This window comes from Microcaecilia unicolor, chromosome 11 (genome assembly GCF_901765095.1).
Source record: "Microcaecilia unicolor chromosome 11, aMicUni1.1, whole genome shotgun sequence".
Lineage (NCBI taxonomy): Eukaryota > Metazoa > Chordata > Amphibia > Gymnophiona > Siphonopidae > Microcaecilia > Microcaecilia unicolor.
The window spans coordinates 73,335,617-73,356,254 of NC_044041.1; the positions used below are offsets into that span (position 1 = coordinate 73,335,617).

General features: G+C 44.7%; 1 protein-coding gene across 4 annotated transcripts in view; it reads right to left on the bottom strand.

The window, feature by feature from the left end:
• JAK3 (Janus kinase 3) overlaps positions 1-20,638 on the bottom strand; it is a 102,015-nt gene that overhangs the window by 61,337 nt on the left and 20,040 nt on the right. For all 4 annotated transcript variants that reach the window (XM_030218808.1, XM_030218806.1, XM_030218807.1 and 1 more), the window contains 3 exons: positions 20,047-20,204; positions 16,000-16,111; positions 11,753-11,936 (listed from right to left, as the gene is read on the bottom strand). In XM_030218808.1, the coding sequence (XP_030074668.1) occupies positions 11,753-11,936; positions 16,000-16,111; positions 20,047-20,204 (454 nt within the window). The remainder of the gene's footprint in view (positions 1-11,752; positions 11,937-15,999; positions 16,112-20,046; positions 20,205-20,638) is intronic.

The window sequence follows — 20,638 nt, forward strand, 5'->3', positions numbered from 1 at the left end:
GAATGGGATCAGAGGAACAGGTGGTACATTTTGAGGAAGAAAGGAGAAGTGTAGTTTCCTCTATAGTAACTTCAGGAAAGGAGGAAAAGGAATGAGGGAAAGGAAAGAGAGGGGAACGGACTAGTGGAGGGAGAGGTGGCGAGGTAGAGAATTCAAGGTTTATCTTTTGAACCTTGTCGTGAAAGAATTCAGCAAGGGTCTGAGGAGATAATGAAGGGGGAGTTGGGGGAGGGGGCACCTTGAGGAGAGAGTTCAATGTGGTGAAGAGAAGTCGAGGGTTAGAGCCAAGAGAGTTGGTCAGTTGGATATAATAATCCTGTTTGGCGCGTAAAAGAGCAGATTGGAAGGAGGTCAGCATGAACTTAAAGTGTAAGAAATCAGCAAGGGCCCGAGATTTCCACCAGAGGCGTTCGGTGGATCGGGTACAGGAACGTAGGTAGCGGATATTATAAGTCAGCCAAGGTTGGGGTTTTGTACGCCTTATAGGGCGGGTCATCAAAGGTGCAAGTGTGTCTAAGGCAGAGGATAGAGTATTGTTGTAAGAAGAAACAGCCTCGTTGACAGACGTGGATGGTGCCACAGTAGAGAGGAAGTTTGAAACATGGGAGGATAGAGATGAAGGGTCAATATCGTGAAGATTCCTAGATAAATTAGATAAGATAGGACGGGACTGGGAGGGAGGAGATTTAAGTGTGAAAGTTATAAGATGGTGATCAGAGAGGGGAAGATCAGAGGCAAGGAAACTAGAGGGTGAACAGTTGGAGGAGAAGATGAGATCAAGACAGTGACCATTTTGATGAGTGGGGGAGGTGGAGCAAAGTTGGAGATTAAAGGAGGATGTTAAAGCGAGTAACTTGGAAATATAAGAGTTGGAAGGATCATTAGCAGGAATATTAAAGTCACCAAGGATGAGAGAGGGGGAGGAAGGATCATGGAAGAATGCAAGCCAGGCATCAAAGTCACTGAGAAAGGACGAAAGGGACTTATCAGGGGGACGATAAATAACTGCTATTCGAAGAGGCAGAGGAGAGAAAAGGCGGATAGAGTGGACTTCAAAGGAGGAAAAACAGTGAGATTGAGGTGGAAGAAGGGGTTGAAATCTGGAGGAGGGAGAGAGAAGTTGTCCAACACCGCCCCCGTGACCAGCAGGGCGAGGAGTATGTGAAAAAAGATAACCACCATGGCAGAGGGCTGCGACTGAAGCAGAGTCATCAGGGCAGAGCCAGGTTTCTGTTATGGCGAGCAGATGGAGGTGATGCGAGATAAAGAGGTCCTGGATATAGGGGAGTTTGTTACAGATACAGCGGGCATTCCATAGGGTGCAAGAGAAGAGGAGGGGAGTAGAGGAATAGAGATGAGGTTAGAGAGGTCGCAGTGAGATCTGTAGAGTTGGGATAATAGTTGGTGAGGGGGGCCAGGATTGGGATTGATGTCACCGGCTGAGAGTAAGAGAAGGAGTAAAAGAGAGCGGAGGAGAGTAGGAGAGGTGTGGCCACGAAGGCGTCAAAGGCGAGAGGTATTTAGGTGAAATGGGGAAGGCAAAATGTGGGGAAGAAAGAGATGGAGATTAAAAGCCAAGAGGGAGGAAGAGGGTAGGAGAGAAGGTGAGGTGATGAAGTCGATGGATGGGCAGTGAGTTCCTGTAGCGGAAAGAGGTAGGGGGTGAGGGAAAAGATTAGGAAGGGACAGGGCTAGGAAGAGAATGTGAATAGGGGCCATAAATGACTGAGGTACTTTAGCAACTGGGAAAAAGATTAGATGTAAAGAGAAAAATGCCCCACCTGGAGCGGAGGCCCTGCGTGGATCGGAGTGGACCTGGGTGTCACCCCGGAGAAGGCTGTAAGGATATGCAGATGAGCTGCAAGTCCTCCACAGCACCTGAAAGGCAGCCGGTGGTAGAGCTGGGCACCTCTCAGCTGAGGAAAGGCTTACCAGGGGTTAGGCCGAAGCCAGCATTCCTCCCCCTGAGGGTCGCCCTTAGACCCACAAACGCTCCCAAACACACCTCAAGGTGGAGAAAAAAAGGCTTCAGTAATACCTTTCAGTCAGCCTGCATACACAGCTGTAAGACATGGCTTAGGTGTACCATCATCTTGCCTAAAAACACTCCACAAATTCGAGGTATTTGAGTGTATATTAAAGAGTCCCAGTGACAAGCTGTGCATATAAAGCGGACACAGAATGCCAAAATTCAATCATACAGCTCAGGTGTCGCAGCCCCTCACACTTATCTGATACTCGACTCATCCTTGTCAATGTCTCCAGAAATTGGGATGCAGGAGTAGAACCCCTGAGGCAGCTTCTGGCGAAACGGGGACTCCCTGTCAAAGGGTGAATTGGACTCAACTTGGTGGTGAATTGGGCAGCACAGTGCACCTCGAATTTGTGGAGATTTTTTTAGGCAACATGATGGCACACCTAACCCATGCCTTATAGCTGTGTATGCAGGCTGGCTGGAAGGTATTACTGAAGCCTTTTTTTCTCCACCTTGAGGTGTGGGTGGGAGCGTTTGTGGGTCAGAGGCCCAGATGCACTAAACAAAACGAGCCTTTAACAACCCTTTAACTAACAAATTTTTAACCGTGGCATGCATTAAAGGCCATTTTCCGATGACGCTAGCAGCTAACGAAAACGGAATGCAGATGAGCAAATTGTGCAGAACCCTATTGTAATGAGATGCATCAAAGTTCACCGCTTGCCCTAACGGTGGAAATCGCCGGAAACTTTAACGAGAGGTTGTACCTCTCATTGGGGCTGCCTGGCTAAAAAGTTAAATGTAAAAAAAAAAAAAATCGCGAAGGGGACAAAAACGCACGTCTGGAGCGTCCTTTATTGACGCCCGAGGTCGCCACTGCTCCCCGCTCTCCCTGCATTAACATAAAAGGAAAAAAAAGGAACGGGAGGGGGCAAAGGCGCTTGTCAGGAGCGTCCTGTATGGATGTCCTTGCCCCCCCCCCCCGCCCAAGATCCCTGTTGCTCCCCGCTTCCCAAAAATCAAAACTTTAAGCTGCCCCGGCCCCCCCTCCCTTCCTCTCTCTTCTCCCCAGCTCCGCCTCCTGCCATCCTCTGCCCCCATGCCCTGCCCCCACCGCCCCCCCTGAGGTCGTCACCACTGCTCCCCCCCTCCACCGGGCCCCTCTCTCTCTTACCGGGCCCGCACAGCGCCTCTCACTTCTGTGTGAAGGCGCTGCACGGGTAAGAAGAACAGCTGATGCCTCTTTGCGGAGTCTTCGGGTGTCCCTCTTTTCTTCCTGGGCCCGCCCCCGTCTGACGTAAGGACGTCAGACTCACAGAAATAGTAGCCTGCGCGGCCGCATTCCTGATCTGCAAGGGCAGGCTTCTACATGGAATGTTGCTAGTGGAATAGCAACATTCCATGTAGAATCTCAAATACGGAAAGGGAAATGGGACTTAATATACCTCCTTTCTGAGGTTTTTGCAACTACATTCAAAGCGGTTTACATATATTCAGGTACTTATTTTGTACCAGGGGCAATGGAGGGTTAAGTGACTTGCCTAGAGTCACAAGGAGCTGAAGTGGGAATTGAACTCAGTTCCCCAGGATCAAAGTCCACTGCACTAACCACTAGGCTACTCCTCCACTGCATGTAGGAGTAGACATACCTCACAAGGGTCAGTTTATGATCTTGCGGGACCTTTGGGAATATCCCCAAGGAAGGTCGGAAACAAAATGTTTGTGAAGATGTTACTACCGCTGGCAAAGAAATGTGTGCTAATGAACTGGGTGGAGGAAAATAGATCTTTTACAGTTGGAAAGGATGTCAGTAGATGAGTAGAATGTGGAAGCGCCGGTACAAAAGATTGGATTCGATGCAGCAGAGTGAACCATTAAGGGGCCGTGAACATTGTGGACATTGTCAATGGTGTACGTTGACTATAGAGGAAACGCAATGGAACATTGTTCGGTATCAACATCTAATAATAGCACATACCAATACAAACGTGACACCAATAATGTTGTTTTATTAAATTCCTCTGTGATCTTATTTATGTGGGCTGCTCAGCTAGGCCGGTGAAAATCTGACTCACTGAACATAAATCTAGAATTCAAAATCAAGTGATGCCAGTGTCATTAGCTGTCCATTGGGTGGACTATAAGCATTCAGTTAATGATACAATGGCAGGTTATTGACAAGGCTGAAATGGGAGTGGAGGGTGGTAATGTTCAAGCATTTAAATATGGACATGGATTGGCTGTCTTTAATTTAAGCTTTTTTTTTTGTTTAAATTTGTTTATTAACACATTTTCAAATAACGTAATACAGCTCAAGAACCACAGTTCCTTCAGTCAGGTGATAGGATATAAAGGAAGTTCCTGTTTGAAGCGTCATGTTGAAATAATATGAATATGTGACGGCGCCCATGTAGGTATCTTATTGTGAATGAAGTAGTTTGGCAGCTTTTTGTTTATTTTTCTAATAATCCTTTTTTGTTTATTAGAATTAAAGACCAGCCTTTGAAGCAGCAATTGTGAAACACGGCCCATGTTGGCTACGGGTCCTGAGGGGGGGGGTTCAAATTGACCCAATTAAGATAAGTTGAATTTTTTAAAGTCTTTAAGTGATGTGTTGTGGTAAATAAAAGTGAGATTTAGACCCATGACAATATTGGTGAGTCATAGGTTGTGGATAGTCATGTGAAAGGAGTCACCACTGAGCTCTTTATTGAATGGAATGGCATGTAGATTAGTTGACATAAAAGTCATAAATACGCTGCAAAACTAAACAAACAGCACCAGTGTTAAGTTTCTTTTGTGACCTAAACTCTGGAACACCCTAGCGCTTGAACTTAAATGGCTTTTCAGTCGAGCCTCTCCTTTGTGGTGATGGGGATATAAACTAACCGTCTCTGTATTCTCTCTTTTCTCTTCAAAGCTTTACTTCACTTCACTTTCCCCCTGTTTACTAAGCTCCGCTAACGGCTGCAATGCGCTAATGCCAACACAGCCCATTCACTTTGAACGTGCTGTGCTGGCATTGCCGCGTGGCAGCCGCTAGCATGGCTTAGTAAACAGGGGGGGGGGGGGTTATTTCTTACTAGTCGCCAATATTTCCACAAAGAGTTCAATGCGAATTACATCAAGAAACGAAGAACATTCTTTGGAATTACAAATTTTCATCTTGAGCTTTTTTTGTAAACTGCCTTGCTGCCATTTTGGCGATTGGTGGTTTATCAAAATAAATAAATAAAGATAACAGTTTGTGGACTTTACCTCCAGGAATTTATCCAAATCTTTGCTAATCTCAGCTACACTAACTGCTTTTGCAGCATCCTCTGACAATGAATTCCAGACCTTGACTAAGTGAAACAAATATTTTCTCCTATTTGTTTTAAGTGTACATACATTGCATTGATTAATAAAAAAATACATTTAAAATAAGATCAATTTCTTTCTAATACCTCAGCATAGCTGACTAAATCTACACAGCCCCAATTCAATCCCCTATTAGGCTAAAGCCCAAAAAACTTGAATAAATCAAGTTGAATCTTCCTCAGCTCCGATTTCACCCTTCAGTATTGTAAAATATGTCCTAATGCTAAAACATAAGAACATAAAAATAGCCATACTGGGTCAGGCCAATGGTCCATCTAGCTCAGTATCCTGTTTCCAACAGTGAGCAAGCCAGGTCAAAAGTACCTGACAGAAACCCAAATAGTGGCAGCATTCCATGCTCTACCCATTCAGGCCTGTCTAAGCACTGCAAACACATCCTGAATTCAAGTAATTCCATAATCTACGGTTAAAGCTTCTTAGAAATCCAACTCTGCAGGGTAACAAAGTAACAAATTAAAAGACTGACAAAATAAACATGCTTTTTAACACCCTGTGTCAGAGCTGCCAGGCTATTCAGTTTTGAGGAAGAAAACGTTTTTGGCGAGTCCTGGTTTTGAACTCATACCCCAAAGCAGCATGAGATTTTTAGTTCTTGACTGCAGTCATTGAAATTAGAGCTGCAGGTCTCATAATGCACCAGGATGAGGTAGTCAGAAATCCAGGACTGGCCCAAATTTTCTCTCCCGGAACTGATAAGTTGGCAGCTCTGGGTTTACAGAAAGTAAGAGAGTTGGTTTCTTGACATCAATCTAAAAACCTTCTGACCGATATTCAGCGTTATTTAACTGGTCAGGAGCCATTCCAGGCTGGTTAAATAGCACTTAACTGGCTAAGCGCTAATATTCTGCGTGAGACAGCCAGTTATCGTCACTGAATAATAGCGTTTAGTGCATAGCGGCTAAGCTGCTATATTGCATGATATAACTGGCTAGCCGCAAATATTCAGTGCTTCATTGGCTAAGTTTAGCGGCCAGATTGGACCACCTAAATAGAAGTCCTAGCTTTGGCCACTATAAACTTAACTGGCCAGCACTGAATATTAACTTGACTGGTTAAGTTGAAGCTAGCCAAAAAAACAAAATAAAACAGATATTTAATGCTGGTCACCGGAGATGGCTCAGCACTGATCGCGGGACATAGCTGGCTTGCCTCCCACAGGCTGAGGGGCAGAGCATCCCCCCAGGCAGTGCACACCCCTCTCCTCCAAGCAAGGAGGTGCAGGGAGCAGGTGTACGGCTGTCGGCTCTGCCGGTCCCCTGCCCCTCCTCTGACGTCAACTTCCTGTTCCAGAGCAGGGGACTGGCAGAGCCCACAGCCGCGTGCCTGCTCGCGCACCCCTTTGCTGCCGGCACCCGGGGCGGACCACCCCCACGCCCCGTCCTAGGTACACTAGAGTCAGCTGTGATGATGACCGAAGGTCTCTTGAAAGGGTTATAATGGATCAAAAGGTCACACAGATACTTTTGCACACCCTGAAAGAGCAATCTAAAAAAACACTAGGGGCCTGATATTCAGCCAGCAGCGATCAGTATTTTGCTGACTGCCACTGGCCCTAAACCTGGAAATTCAATGCCAGGCCATGTATGAGTATTGAATTTCCAGGTATAGGGAGCTGGTTAAATGTGATATTTGCACTTAACTGGCTATAAAGAACCACATAAAGATAGGACTGCGTTTTACGTGGTCCTATTCATGCGGTTATTTTAACTGGTTAAGTTCTGAATATTGGCACTTAACTGGCTAATTGTCGACTCTACCACCGGTTTCAGCTTGAGTGCTAATCAGGCATTTTTACTGGCCCTATCTGGTTAAATGCCACTGAAAATGCCCAGTTATCCCTGGACAGGCAAGTTAAATGGTCAAGGGCTTCTCCTGGCTGCTTAAATCGTTTTAAATATCAGCCGTAGGGTCTTAGATTAAGCCCACAACTTAAAGGGTGACTACTGCAGTTCTTTGTGATCCATTTTCTCCTTCCCCATCAATAACCAAGCTGCATTATTCTGCAGTAAGTGGACGTTTCTTAGGATAAACCTCTGTACAGTCAATTCTATTCTGTGTCATAAAATGGATAGCAAACGGCAACAACATACTACTGCTACAATTTGACATGATGTCGAGCGCATTCGACATGGTCGACCATGGAATTTTATTACACATCCTCGAATACTTCGGAATCGGAGGTAACGTTCTCAGATGGTTCAAGGGTTTCCTAACCACCCGCTCATATCAAGTGACATCAAACTCGACAACATTAGCCACATGGACACCTGAATGCGGAGTTCCACAGGGATCCTCCCTCTCACCGATTATATTCAACCTAATGATGACACCCTTCGCTAAGCTATTATCGAATCAGAATCTAAACCCACACATATATGCTGATGATGTAACAATCTTTATCCCTTTCAAACACGATCTAAGAGAAATCTCTGACGAAATCAACCAAAGCCTACACACTATGAACTCCTGGGCAGATGCATTTCGACTGAAACTAAACGCCGAAAAAACCCAATGCCTAATACTCACCTCGCAATACAACAAGAAGGAATTCACCACCATCAACACACCTAATCTAAGTCTACCAGTCTCTGACACCCTAAAAATCCTTGGAGTCACCATTGACCGACACCTAATACTTGAGAACCATGCAAAAAACACAACTAAAAAGATGTTCCATGCAATGTGGAAACTAAAATGAGTCAGACCATTTTTCCCAAGGAACGTCTTCCGATACCTGGTACAATCGCTGGTACTTAGTCATCTGGACTATTGTAATTCACTCTACGCCGGCTGCAAAGAGCAAATACTCAAAAAACTCCAAACAGCCCAGAACATGGCAGCCAGATTTATATTCGGCAAACCAACATACGAAAGCGCAACTCCCCTTCGCGAAAAACTACACTGGCTCCCACTCAAAGAACGCATCACGTTCAAACTCTGTACCTTGGTCCATAAAATCATCCATGGCGACGCCCCAGCCTACATGTCGGACCAAATAGAACTACCACCCAGAAATGCAAAAAAATCCTCCTGCACATTCCTCAATCTTCATCCTCCCAAATGTAAAGGCTTGAAATACAAATCAGTGCATTCATCAACCTTTTCCTATACAAGCACACAGCTCTGGAATTCACTGCCACGTAACCTGAAATCGGTCAATGAAATGACCAATTTCCGCAAACTCCTGAAAACTTATCTGTTCGACAAAATATATCATAAAGAACAACACGTGTAACTCTACTTTCTTTAAGTTACCCAGGAATCAGTGGTGTGCTGGAGCCGGCTCTCACCGGTTCTGCAGAGCCGGTTGTTAATTTTTGAACAATTTAGAGAGCCGGTTGTTCTGCTCTCAGCTGCGACCGACTTGAATGGGGTTTTTTTTCCCCCCACAAATTGCAGCAGGAGGCTGGAGGCACGCATGCCCAAACACACCAGCTGTCACCTGATATTGGTGCATGCGTGGTGTGTGGCAACCCTGCCTCCTCGTGCTGCACTGCAGGCAAGAGGTTCGTGTGCATTGTCCGTCCGAGTTCCTGATTCTCTCTCCCCTGCTGCTGCCCTTCCCACTGCCCCATGCATTGAAATTTGTTTCTTCCCTCCCTATCTGCTTCCTCTCCCTGCCTCCCTCCTTCAACCTCTCCCCCCATCCCCCGCCGCAGTTCGACCGGATGGTTACTTACTTGCAGGCAGGCAAAGGACACTGTCGGGACCAAGGAGGCAGCCGATCTACTCCAGGGTAAGAAAGGAAACCAATTTGTTTAATCTTTGTTTTCACTCCCCCCCACAGCTGTCCTCTAGTGAACCAAACAAAGCAAACAAACCTACGATCTGCTGCATCCACATTCTCGTTTTTTTTTTTTAATTCTTGGTCCATCTGTAACAAGTCTAAAGCTGTTTCAATTGGATAGGCAGTGCCTTAAAAGGTGGCGGACAAAAGTTTTTGTTTCGTTTTTTTTTTTAACTTATTGGACAGATTTTTTATTTGAAAGCTTTCCATATAATATAAATATCATGAAATAACAATTGAATATCACTAAAACATCTTTAAAAATTATTATAGCTGGTAGAAATAGCAATCTTAAACTTTGTATTTTGTGCTCATTTTTCTACACTAAAAAAAATAAAATAATAAATACACTGTCTGTGTACAATACAGATGGACAAATTTCAGTGAGGATATCCTGTTTCCTGATGGGTTCATCTTAACTGTTGTTGTAATCTACCTTGGGAAGCCTTGTGTTATAAAGATGATGATGGAATATATTGAAATTAAATGGAAGTAGAATTAAACTCTCCTTTCATTGGGGCACATGGAATCAGATCTTAATCTGTTTTGTAGAAGTTTACCTTTTAGATACACAAATGGATTATTCTATTTTGAACATGTTTCAGGGGCAAGTGGTTTTATTAGTCAAAATAAAAATATTTTGTTTCTTGCAGATTTCTTTTGTTTAAACATAAATGGGCCATAAGCCCCTAATGCAGCCCATTGGTTTTCTTATATTTTGTTCTTGTGATAAATTATTCTGTGTCAAAACTGAAAACTCTTGTCTCTATCTGGTCGATAATAAAAGGAGCTCATTGTGAACACTATCCACCCTAAAAGGTTGTTTTGTGGCTGTACATGAAGAATTATGATATTGGCTAAATACCTGTATGTGTGTGTCACTAGTCCTGCATCCTAAGTTTATATAATCCTTCAAGAAATCCAGTTAATCTTTTAATTTATTAGTGGAGCATAACCGCAGAGTCATTGTATGGTCGCATCTTCAATATCGTAATACTAGTGCCCATCTAAGGAACAGCCAGGTTATTTTGAGTTAGTCTTCACTTGCTTTCCTTGTGCCATCACTATCCAGCAGGTAGGCAGTGTCTTAAAAGATGGAGGATAAAGGATTTTTTTTTTTTTTACATTAAAAGAAGGTAAATTTGGATGTAAGGATTGTTTGAAAGCACGCTCCCTCCCTGGGTATAGCTAGCTCTGCAAATGTTTTTTTTTTTGGGCGGGGGCGCAGTGGTGGACGGGGGGTGGGGGCGCAGAGGTGGACCAGGGAGAGAGCCTGTTGTTAAAAATTTACCAGCACACCACTGCCAGGAATGTTCTTTAAAGTCTTCCGCTTTCACATTATCATGCACCTAATATCTATGGCTTTAACACTATCATGTATTTTACCATCATGTAACCAAAACTTCTGCTAAAACAAATGTATACTCTTTTCTATTTCTAATATTATATATTTCACCATCATGTACCCAAAACTCGCTGTAAAACCAAATGTACATTCTTTTCTATTTCCAGTATCCACGATGAATTGTAAGCCACATTGAGCCTGCAAAAAGGTGGGATAATGTGGGATACAAATGTAATAATAATAATAATAATAATAATAATAATAATATGACAGCAAGGTCCTTTCTGCAAAAAATTGTTCAAATGTATCATATTTGTCACAGTTTGGCAGAAGGGCAAACTTATGAAAACATTTGATATTGTACTATCCAGTGGCATAGCCACAGGTGGACTCAGGTCCACCCAAAATTGTGGCAGCCTTGTTAAGGCTGGCAGGGATCCTCAAACTCTGCTAGACAAAGAGGTCCTGCTTTGGTGGCCCAGAACACTCCCGTATTCGCTGCCAATGGCACTTTCTATGGGCTGCTGCTGCAACGGCTCAACCCCCCTTCCACGCATGCTCAGTTTTTGCACATGCGCAGGGGGGAGGAGGACTGGTTTGGTGGCAGCCCATAGAGAGTGCCAACGGCTGCAGCAAACACAGGAGCATTCTGGGCTGTCAGAGCAGGACCTCTTTGGTTGGCTGGGCTTGAGGATCCCCGCTAGCTCAGGTATTTATTAAATTTGGGGTCACAGGGGCAGAGGAAATAGTGTGTGCCCATCCAAATGATCACTTCTGGCTAAGCCACTGGCACTGTCAATCCTAGATCTAGCAAAACCCCAAAGCTTCTTACAAAATTGAACCCTGCTGACTTGGCCGTCCATCGATAGTAAGTGGCACTTAACCGGGTAGCAACGCTGAATATCAGCTCTAACTGGCCATAGTGAAACTGGTCAGTTGAGGGGTGGTCCCAGAATTTATGTGGGCACCAGTGATATTCAGTGCTGGGGGCAGCATAGGTAACCAAGCAAGTAGGACCATGAAAAAAGCAGCCCCAACTTTGCCCAGTTAGCTATGCCATACCTATATAACTTCCAGGTATCAAGGCTAACCTGGATATTCAATGCTATTGCCCAGACATGAGATATCCGGGTCTAACTTTGCCAGCAACAGTCAGTGTTTAAAGAAATGCTCACCGCCGGTGGCTGAATATTGACATCTTCATAAACATCATCCATCCTCTGAGGAGCAGTACAGTGCCATGCCCTTCCTGCCCTATAATTACCTTTAGGCATGGGTGGGTAGCAGCTCTTGAGTTGGATGGTGACTTTCTTGGCATGCAGGGTGGCACTCTGATAATACTCCAACAGTTCCTTCAGGCTGTAGAAGTGACGGGTGACGCCAAGCAGAGAGTAGCTGGAGTCTGTTTTGGTGATTAGGCAATCTTTGTAGTCCCTGCCCAGGGCAGTCTGGCAGCAGTTGGAAAGAGACACAAGGGAAATAGTTTCATGGTGTAATCAGCCTCAAACAAGCCAGATAGGCTCATGTTCTTTCTCCAACCTCCTTGGATGTCATTGGGCAGAATTGGGGACTACAAATCCCACACAGCTTTGAAATGTAAATCCAGAACTAGGACTGGTCAAAAAGACTTTCTTTTGGAAGTGAGTTACTGGGCAGCTCTGACCAGGTGGGTCAAGTCTCAGATAGAGGAAAGCAGTGTGGAGGGGAGATAAGTGAACAGCAGTGTCACTCAGGAAAGAAAATGAAATCCAAATGTGCTGTTTGTAATAGGAGGAGAGAGGATGATGTACACAGACTAGGAGTGGGACTTTGGGGTGATACCTATGATATTTAGCCAACAGCAGGCAGCGTGGTTAGCTGCCGCTGCTGGTGCTAACCCTGAATATTCAATGTTGAGCTGTATCCAGCGATCAGCATTGAATCAGTGGCGTAGCTATGGGTGGGCCTGGGTGGGCACAGGCCCACCCTTTCGTAGCTCAAGCCCATCCAGCGGGGGCACCACACTGCTCTCTCTCTCATCTTTCCTCTGTGGCATCCCAGCATTTGTGCTCCTGTTTCTGACCCCTGTCCCTCCCCAGTATACTGTACAGGTGTCCTTGGTGGCTGCAGCGAATCATTCTTGTTGCTTGCATCAGCCTCGCAGGCTTCCATCTGCCACATCCCGCCAAATAAGAAACGGGCAATGATGTCAGCAAGGGTGGGATGCAGCAGATGGAAGTCTGCTGGGCCAACACAAGCAGCGAGAATGAATCACTACTGGCACCAAGGATTTCTGTATGGTACACTGGGGAAGGACGTGGTTCAGAGACAGGAGCTCAGATGCCTGCACACTGCTGAGGAGAGGGGGAGATACAGGGTAGGTAAAAAAAAAAATCTGTATTTAAAAAAATATTTGGGGGGGGGGGGGTCCTGGAAGGGCCCATACAAGTTACCTCTGGCTGGGCCCATCCACAATACTGGGTCTGGCTACACCTCTGTATTGAATATTCAGTTTCAGTTTTGCCACAGCAACTTAACCAGCTAAGCGAATATTCAGTGTTAGCTGGTTAATAGCAGTTAAAGATAGGCCTGCTATTTAAGTGAGGCAAACCAAAAGAGGAAGTGATCTGCAAACCAGCAATGTAGCAAAACAAAGAGCAGACCAGCAATCTGAAGAACAATGCAGTTTATTACACGAACAGACACCTGACATGGCCACGTTACACCCAAAGGCTGTGTCACAGGTAAAACTACTACAGAATAAATCATAAACTTTCCCCAAATAGTCAATTTAATTCCAAATAGCAATACAGCAGTCTGTCTTCAGACTGGCAGCATCTCCTCCATGTGTATTTTAACTGCTCAACTTAGCGGGTTTAGCGTTAAATATTCACGATATAGCCGGTAAGCGTTAATATTCAGCGGACATAACCGCTTATCTTGTGCTGATTATTAGCACTTAGCCAACTAAGCACTATGTAACCGGCCACTTAAATAGCGCTGAATATCGGGCCCATAATGTCCAAGGACCTGAAGGTAGTGAAATGATGTGACAAGGTGGCTATAGCCAGAAGGATGCTAGGCTGCACAGAAAGAGGCATAACCAGCTGAAAAGAGGTGTTAATGCCCTGTGCAGATTATTGCTCAGGTCTTGCTTGGAGTACTGTGTTCAGTTTAGGAGGCCTTAGCTCACTAAAGGGAGGTGTGGCCTAATGGTTAGTGCATCAGGCCTTGATCCTGGCAATCTGGGTTCAATTCCCACTGCAGTTCTTTGTAACCTTGGGCAAGTCATTTAACCTTCCATTGCCCCAGGTACAAAAAAAAATTTAGATTGTGAGCCCTCTAGGGACAGAGAAAGTATCTGCATATAATCTGTACAGTGCTGCATACATCTAGTAGCACTATAGAAATGATTATTATTAGTAGTAAAGATATAAAAACACCTGAAGCAGTTCAGAGAAAAGTGACCAAAATAGTATGGGGTCTGCCAAAAGACATATAAGAAAAGATTTAAGGAGCTGAATGTGTATACCCTAGAGCAGGGGTTCCCAAACTTTTTCAGTTTGCAGCACCCTCTCCCCAGTCACATGGGTCTCTGCAGCACCCTCTCCCCAGCCACATGGGTCTCCACCCCCCGCCCCCACATGGGTCTCCCTTTCCCTGCAGCCCCTCTCACACCAGCAAATCTCTGACTCCCTGCAGCCCCCTCACTCACTACCTTCCTTCAGGTTCAGGCTCATTGCTGCTTCCTTCTCTTTTCCCCGCCGCCTTTCAGGCCATCTGTGATTCACATGGACATTCTGGGGCCTTCCCAGTTTGCTGTGTCCAACCCTTTCTGATGAAACTTCCTGTTGCGAGGGCCGGACATGGAAGAGGGAAGTCCCCGCAGTGCCTGTGTGAATCGCAGACGGCCTGAAAATTTAAGCTGCAAGCACTGCAGCGGCGGCGGGGGAAGAAGCAGGAAGCGGCAGATGCTGGACCTGCAGTAGGGGAAAGTAGGGAGTGATGCACCGCAGCACCCCTGATAGTTCGCTGTGGTGCACCAGGATGCCGCAGCGCACAGTTTGGGAACTGCTACCCTAGAGGAAAGGAGGGACAAGGGAGTTATGATACAGTTATTTAAATACTTCAAAGGAATTATTGAACAAACAAATCTGGATGGGGAAGCAGTAGAAATTGAGAAAATTTAAATGAAGCTACAAAGAGGTAAACTTAAAAGCAAAATAAGGAAGTACTTTTACATGGAAAGGGTAATGGATGCCTGGAATGCCCTCCCAATGGATAAGGTGGGGACAAAAACAGTGCTGGAATTCAAACAAAAAGTTTGGGATAAACACACAGGATCCATATATAACAAGAAAATGGAATCAGAATAAAACTTAAGTGATTTTCAAACTTCAAAAAAGGCATTGAGGGGTGTAACATACGCAGAGTGGCAGGTACAGCCCTGAACAAAGGCATTGAGGGGTATAACATGCGCAGAGTGGCAGGTACAGCCCTAAACAAAGATATTGAGGGGTGTAATATGCATAGAGTGCCAGGTACAACCGTAAACAAAGTCATTGAGGGGTGTAACATGCATAGAGTGACAGGTACAGCCCTAAACAAAGGCATTGAGGGGTGTAACATGCTCAGAGTGGCAGGTACAGCCCTAAACAAAGATATTGAGGGGTGTAATATGCATAGAGTGCCAGGTACAGCCCTAAACAAAAGCATTGAGGGGTATAACATGCACAGAGTGAGAGGTACAACCCTAAACAAAGGCATTGAGGGGTGTAATATGCATAGAGTGACAGGTACAGCCCTAAACAAAGGCATTGAGGGGTGTAACATGCATAGAGTGACAGGTACAGCCCTAAACAAAGGCATTGAGGGGTGTAACATGCATAGAGTGACAGGTACAGCCCTAAACAAAGGCATTGAGGGTGTAACATGCACAGAGTTGCAGGTACAGCCCTAAACAAAGGCATTGAGGGGTGTAACATGCACAAAGGGGCAGGTACAACCCTAAACAAAGGCAATAAGGGGTGTAACATGTGCAGAGTGGCAGGTATAACCCTAAATATAAGCACTGGGGGGTGTAACACATACAGAGTGGCAGGTACAACCCTAAACAAAGGCATTGGGGTGTGTAACATGAACAGAGTGGCAGGTTCAACTCTAAAGGTACATGTGACTTAAATTGGCTACTGCTGGAAACAGGACACTGGGCTAGATGGACCATTGGTCTGACCCACTATGGCTATTCTTATGTTCTTATCTCCATGAAGCAGCATTAAGGGGTGTAACCTGTATGGAGCAGCCAGTACAACTCTGGCCACCTTACTGAGCAGACTAGATGGACTATGCTGGTCTTTATCTGCCATCATTTATTATGTTGCTATGAAGAAGGAAAGCTGAGGGGAAAGGGGATAAAGAAGGGTCAAGGACCAAGAAGGCATGTGGGGAGGAGAAAGGACAGTACAAGGTCAAGGAGGAGTGTAGGGTGATGGGAGAAATCGAGGACATGAGAGGCAGGAGTCATGGTCCTACCTCAATGCAGACGGTGAGGAAAAATCGATCAAAATGCTGTGGGCTGCAGCGCAATATGTACTGCCCCCCATGGCTCTCCAACTTCTTCAGCTTGTTCACTGCAAACTCGGAGCTGAGAAACAGAAATAGAGAGGCTGAACCCAGATGGTACCAGAGTCCTGAAGCACAAATACCCTGGTCTAAAACCTACTTACATTAGCCACAGAGTCACTGCATCACCCCAGGTCAACCAAACAGGTTAATTCAGTCCTGCTTTTGCCCCACTGCATGCAGGAAGCTGTAGTTTTGAATTTCTTAGGTCAATTAGTAGAGGAGTGTGGTAGCCATGTTAGTGCACTCTTAAGGTTATCAAAAGAAATCAAACAAAATAAAACATGGAAAAGAAAATAAGATGATACCTTTTTTATTGGACATAACTTAATACATTTCTTGATTAGCTTTCGAAGGTTGCCCTTCTTCGTCAGATCGGAAATAAGCAAATGTGCTAGCTGACAGTGTATATAAGTGAAAACATTCAAGCATTACTATGACAGTCTGACAGGGTTTGAGGATGGGGGTGGGTCGGAGGTATGCATGGGGACATCAAAGCATATTACTGATATTCTAACAGGATGGGTGTGGATAGGTGAGGACCATCAATACTCACCAGAAACTATTACAAAATTAATCAAATTCATTTTAACTCACAACTACTTCCGCTTTAACAATGATATCTATCTACAAATAATGGGCATTGCGATGGTCACCAGGACAGCACCCCAATATGCCAACCTTTTTATGGCTGAGCTGGAAGAGACATTTCTGAATACACACTAGATCACTACTACTACTACTTAACATTTCTAAAGCGCTACTAGGGTTACGCAGTGCTGTACAATTTAACATGGAAAGACAGTCCCTGCTCGAAGAGCTTACAATCTAAAAGACAAATGTACAGTTAATCTGATAGGTCAGACAGATAGGGGCAACCTATATGTTCGAAAGGTTAGGTTCCGAATGCAGCATTGAAGAGGTGAGCTTTAAGCAAGGATTTGAAGATGGGTAGGGAGGGGGCTTGGTGTAGGGATTCAGGAAGATTGTTCCAGGCATAGGGTGAGGCAAGGCAAAATGAGCGGAGCCTGGAGTTGGCAATGGTGGAGAAGGGTACTGAGAGGAGGGATTTGTCATGTGAGCGGAGGTTACGGGCAGGAACGTAGGGGGAGATGAGGGTAGAGAGGTAGTGAGGAGCAGCAGAGTGAGTGCATTTGTAAGTAAGGAGGAGAAGCTTGTATTGGATGCGGTATCTGATCGGAAGCCAGCGAAGCGACTTGAGGAGAGGGGTGATATGAGTATATCGGTTCTGGCGGAATATAAGACGTGCGGCAGAGTTCTGAATGGATTGAAGGGGGGATAGATGGCTGAGTGGGAGGCCAGTGAGGAGCAAGTTGCAGTAGTCGAGGCGAGAAGTAATGAGAGCGTGGACGAGAGTTCGGGTGGTGTGCTCAGTGAGGAAAGGGCGAATTTTGTTGATGTTGAAAAGGAAGAAGCGACAGGTTTTGGCAGTCTGCTGGATATGTGCAGAGAAGGAGAGGGAGGAGTCGAAGATGACCCCGAGGTTGCGGGCAGATGAGACGGGGAGGATGAGGGTGCCATCAACTGAGATAGAAAGTGGGGGAAGAGGAGAAGTGGGCTTAGGTGGAAAGACGAGGAGCTCGGTCTTGGACATGTTCAGCTACCGGTACATCAATGACATTTTTATGATTTGGACGGAGGGTGAAGAAACTCTGAAACAATTTTATTCTGCCTTCAATACATACCATCCTACAATCAGATTCAAAATTGACTACTCCCCAGAAAAAGTCAATTTTTTGGACACCACGGTCTCAATCAGTGATGGCTGTATACAAACATCTAAATACAAGAAACCCACAGACAGATGCAGCTACCTCCACAACTACAGCTTACATCCTTCACATACAAAAAGATCCATCATTTACAACCAAGCCACAAGATACCACCGTATCTGCTCTGACCCAGGGGACAGAGACAGACACCTTAAAATCCTGACTGCATCCTTCAAACAGAAAGGCTACAACCCCAAAATAATCTCCAAGAATATTGCCTCCTCCCTCAAAACACCCAGGGAGAATCTGCTACAGTACAAGGAGAAAAAATCCACAGACAGAATCCCCCTTGTAGTGACATACAATCCAGAGCTGGAAAAACTGAGGAAAATCATAAGAGATCTACAACCTATACTCCAGGAGGATGAATTACTGAAAGAGATATTCCCATCCCCACCAGTACTGGCCTTCCGACAGCCACCCAACTTAAAACACAAGCTAATCAGAAGTAAACTTCCATCACAGACTGAAAAGGAACAGAAGGGCACACTTCCCTGTAATTTATCCAGTTGCAAACTATGCCAAAATATTTCACAGGACCCCAAAGTCATCCACAAAGGAAAGATATTCAACATAAAGGAATCTTTCACTTGCTCATCTTTCAATGTGGTATATATCATTCAGTGTAAAAAATGTAACGAAGGATGCTATATTGGAGAAACAGGCCAGATGTTTAAGACAAGATTCAATTTACATAGACATCACATGAACAATACTGGTGACAGTAAGGTTCCCACCCCTGTTGGTCAGCATTTTACAGGACCAGGACACTGTACCAGTGACTTCACAGTGAGAATCCTGAAAGGTAACTTTAAAACCATACAAGAACGTAAGACCTTTGAAGTCAGAATGATTGAATATTTTAACACCCAACAGAAAGGACTTAACAAGGATCTGGGGTTCCTAGCCCATTATAAACCATAAAGCTGTATTTCTCTCCACCCCTCACCTATCCACACCCATCCTGTTAGAATAGCAATGATATGTTTTGATGTCCCCATGCATACCTCCGACCCACCCCCATCCTCCCACCCTGTCAGACTGTCATAGTAATGCTTGAATGTTTTCACTTATATACACTGTCAGCTAGCACATTTGCTTATTTCCGATCTGACGAAGAAGGGCAACCTTCGAAACCTAATCAAGAAATGTACTAAGTTATGTCCAATAAAAAAGGTATCATCTTATTTTCTTTTCCATGTTTTATTTTGTTTGATTTCTATTGATAACCTTAGGTCAATTAGAAAATCCCTATAAATCAAGGCTTGAAATGGAACAAAACCAGGACTAGTTCTAGCTGATCTGGAGTGAAGTGGTGATCCTCAGTCCAAGTATTTCCCATTTCAGTTCAACGAATCAGCTTTTTATTCTTCCCTCCTGCCAACAATGAATCCACCATTCTGAGGACTCCTGGTACAAACCCATCCCATTTCACTCCACCTATAATTGTGGGGTTTCAGACTGGCTGCAATGATTAGGCATGAGATCAGTTTGTCTGCATTAATCATTAACTACTCTTAATGAAAATGCCTTACTGCAAAATATTATTAGCTGATGTTTTTAATTTTCTGTGTGTGCCTTTTAAAAAATTGTTATATTATGAAATGTGATGTCATTTCATCTTTCAATGTTTGTTGGAATCTGCCTAGAACTTCAGGACTGGTGAAATATATATTTTAAAACTAATGATATCTCATTTTAAATCCAGTGAGAGCCATATTCACAAGGATTTTTCCTCCTTCCACAGCTCAGTGGTAAAATTTATCTGGTCAAAATAACAGTGATGCTGGAGGCATTCCCAGAAAGAAATTTCACTCTTGCCACAGTAACTCAGGCCAACCAGAAAGCAGATAATGTTGTGCAGTTAACTTAACCAGCTGAACGTAAGTCTCGGTGTATGTAAATTGTTTTCATGTATTTTCATTATGACTATCCTACAAATCAAATCACAGAGACCTCTGGGACTAGACTGGGAATCACTGGTTTAAAAGCAGTGTGACCAGCTGATTCCATCTTATCAAGACAGGCAGGTTTAGGTCTGGTTTTATCCCACTGCATGCAAGGATTTCAAATTTTCTTAAGAAATGGACCAGGCAATATAGAGCAGGCCAGACAGCTCATATAAAGGTTGGTTATTCTGATTGGATATGGATAATCTCCTCACGTGATTGGCCCATGACACTGGTTCTCAATGCTCCACAGCAGCCGAGGTGGTGCCACGTTCCCACAGAAATAATGGTAGGTATCCACGGTCAGCCGATAGTATCCGTCCACAAGTGAAACAAAGGACAGCGCCTCCTTTTGAGAAGGGAACTCGGCTTCCTGCGGGGTGAGAAACACCATGATTGCAGGGCTGGAAACCAAGAGGCCTTACTCCAGGGGGCAGCCACTAATATTACCCAGGAACTCCCATCCAAAAAGATAGCAGGGCCTCTGTAGGTCAATCAGTGACAGGCTATGCCTGACATTCTTTGGTTTGGGGTTGCTTTCAGATTCCTGTTCCATTGTATTCTGGGATTTCCACTTCCTTTTGGAGAAGGAGAAAATATAAGTCCCTGCATGCCCTGGAAATTCTGAGACAAGGACTGTCCTAGCCAGTTACAGAGCTGCCAGGTTACCCGGTTCACGAAGGGAAACTTTATATCCTGTCCTGGTTTTAAACTCACATCCCAACCGTTCCATCCACATTACTTATTGCATTGTGAGAGGAGAGCAATTCCGATATACATGCGTAATAGTGTGCTATTGGGCCCCTT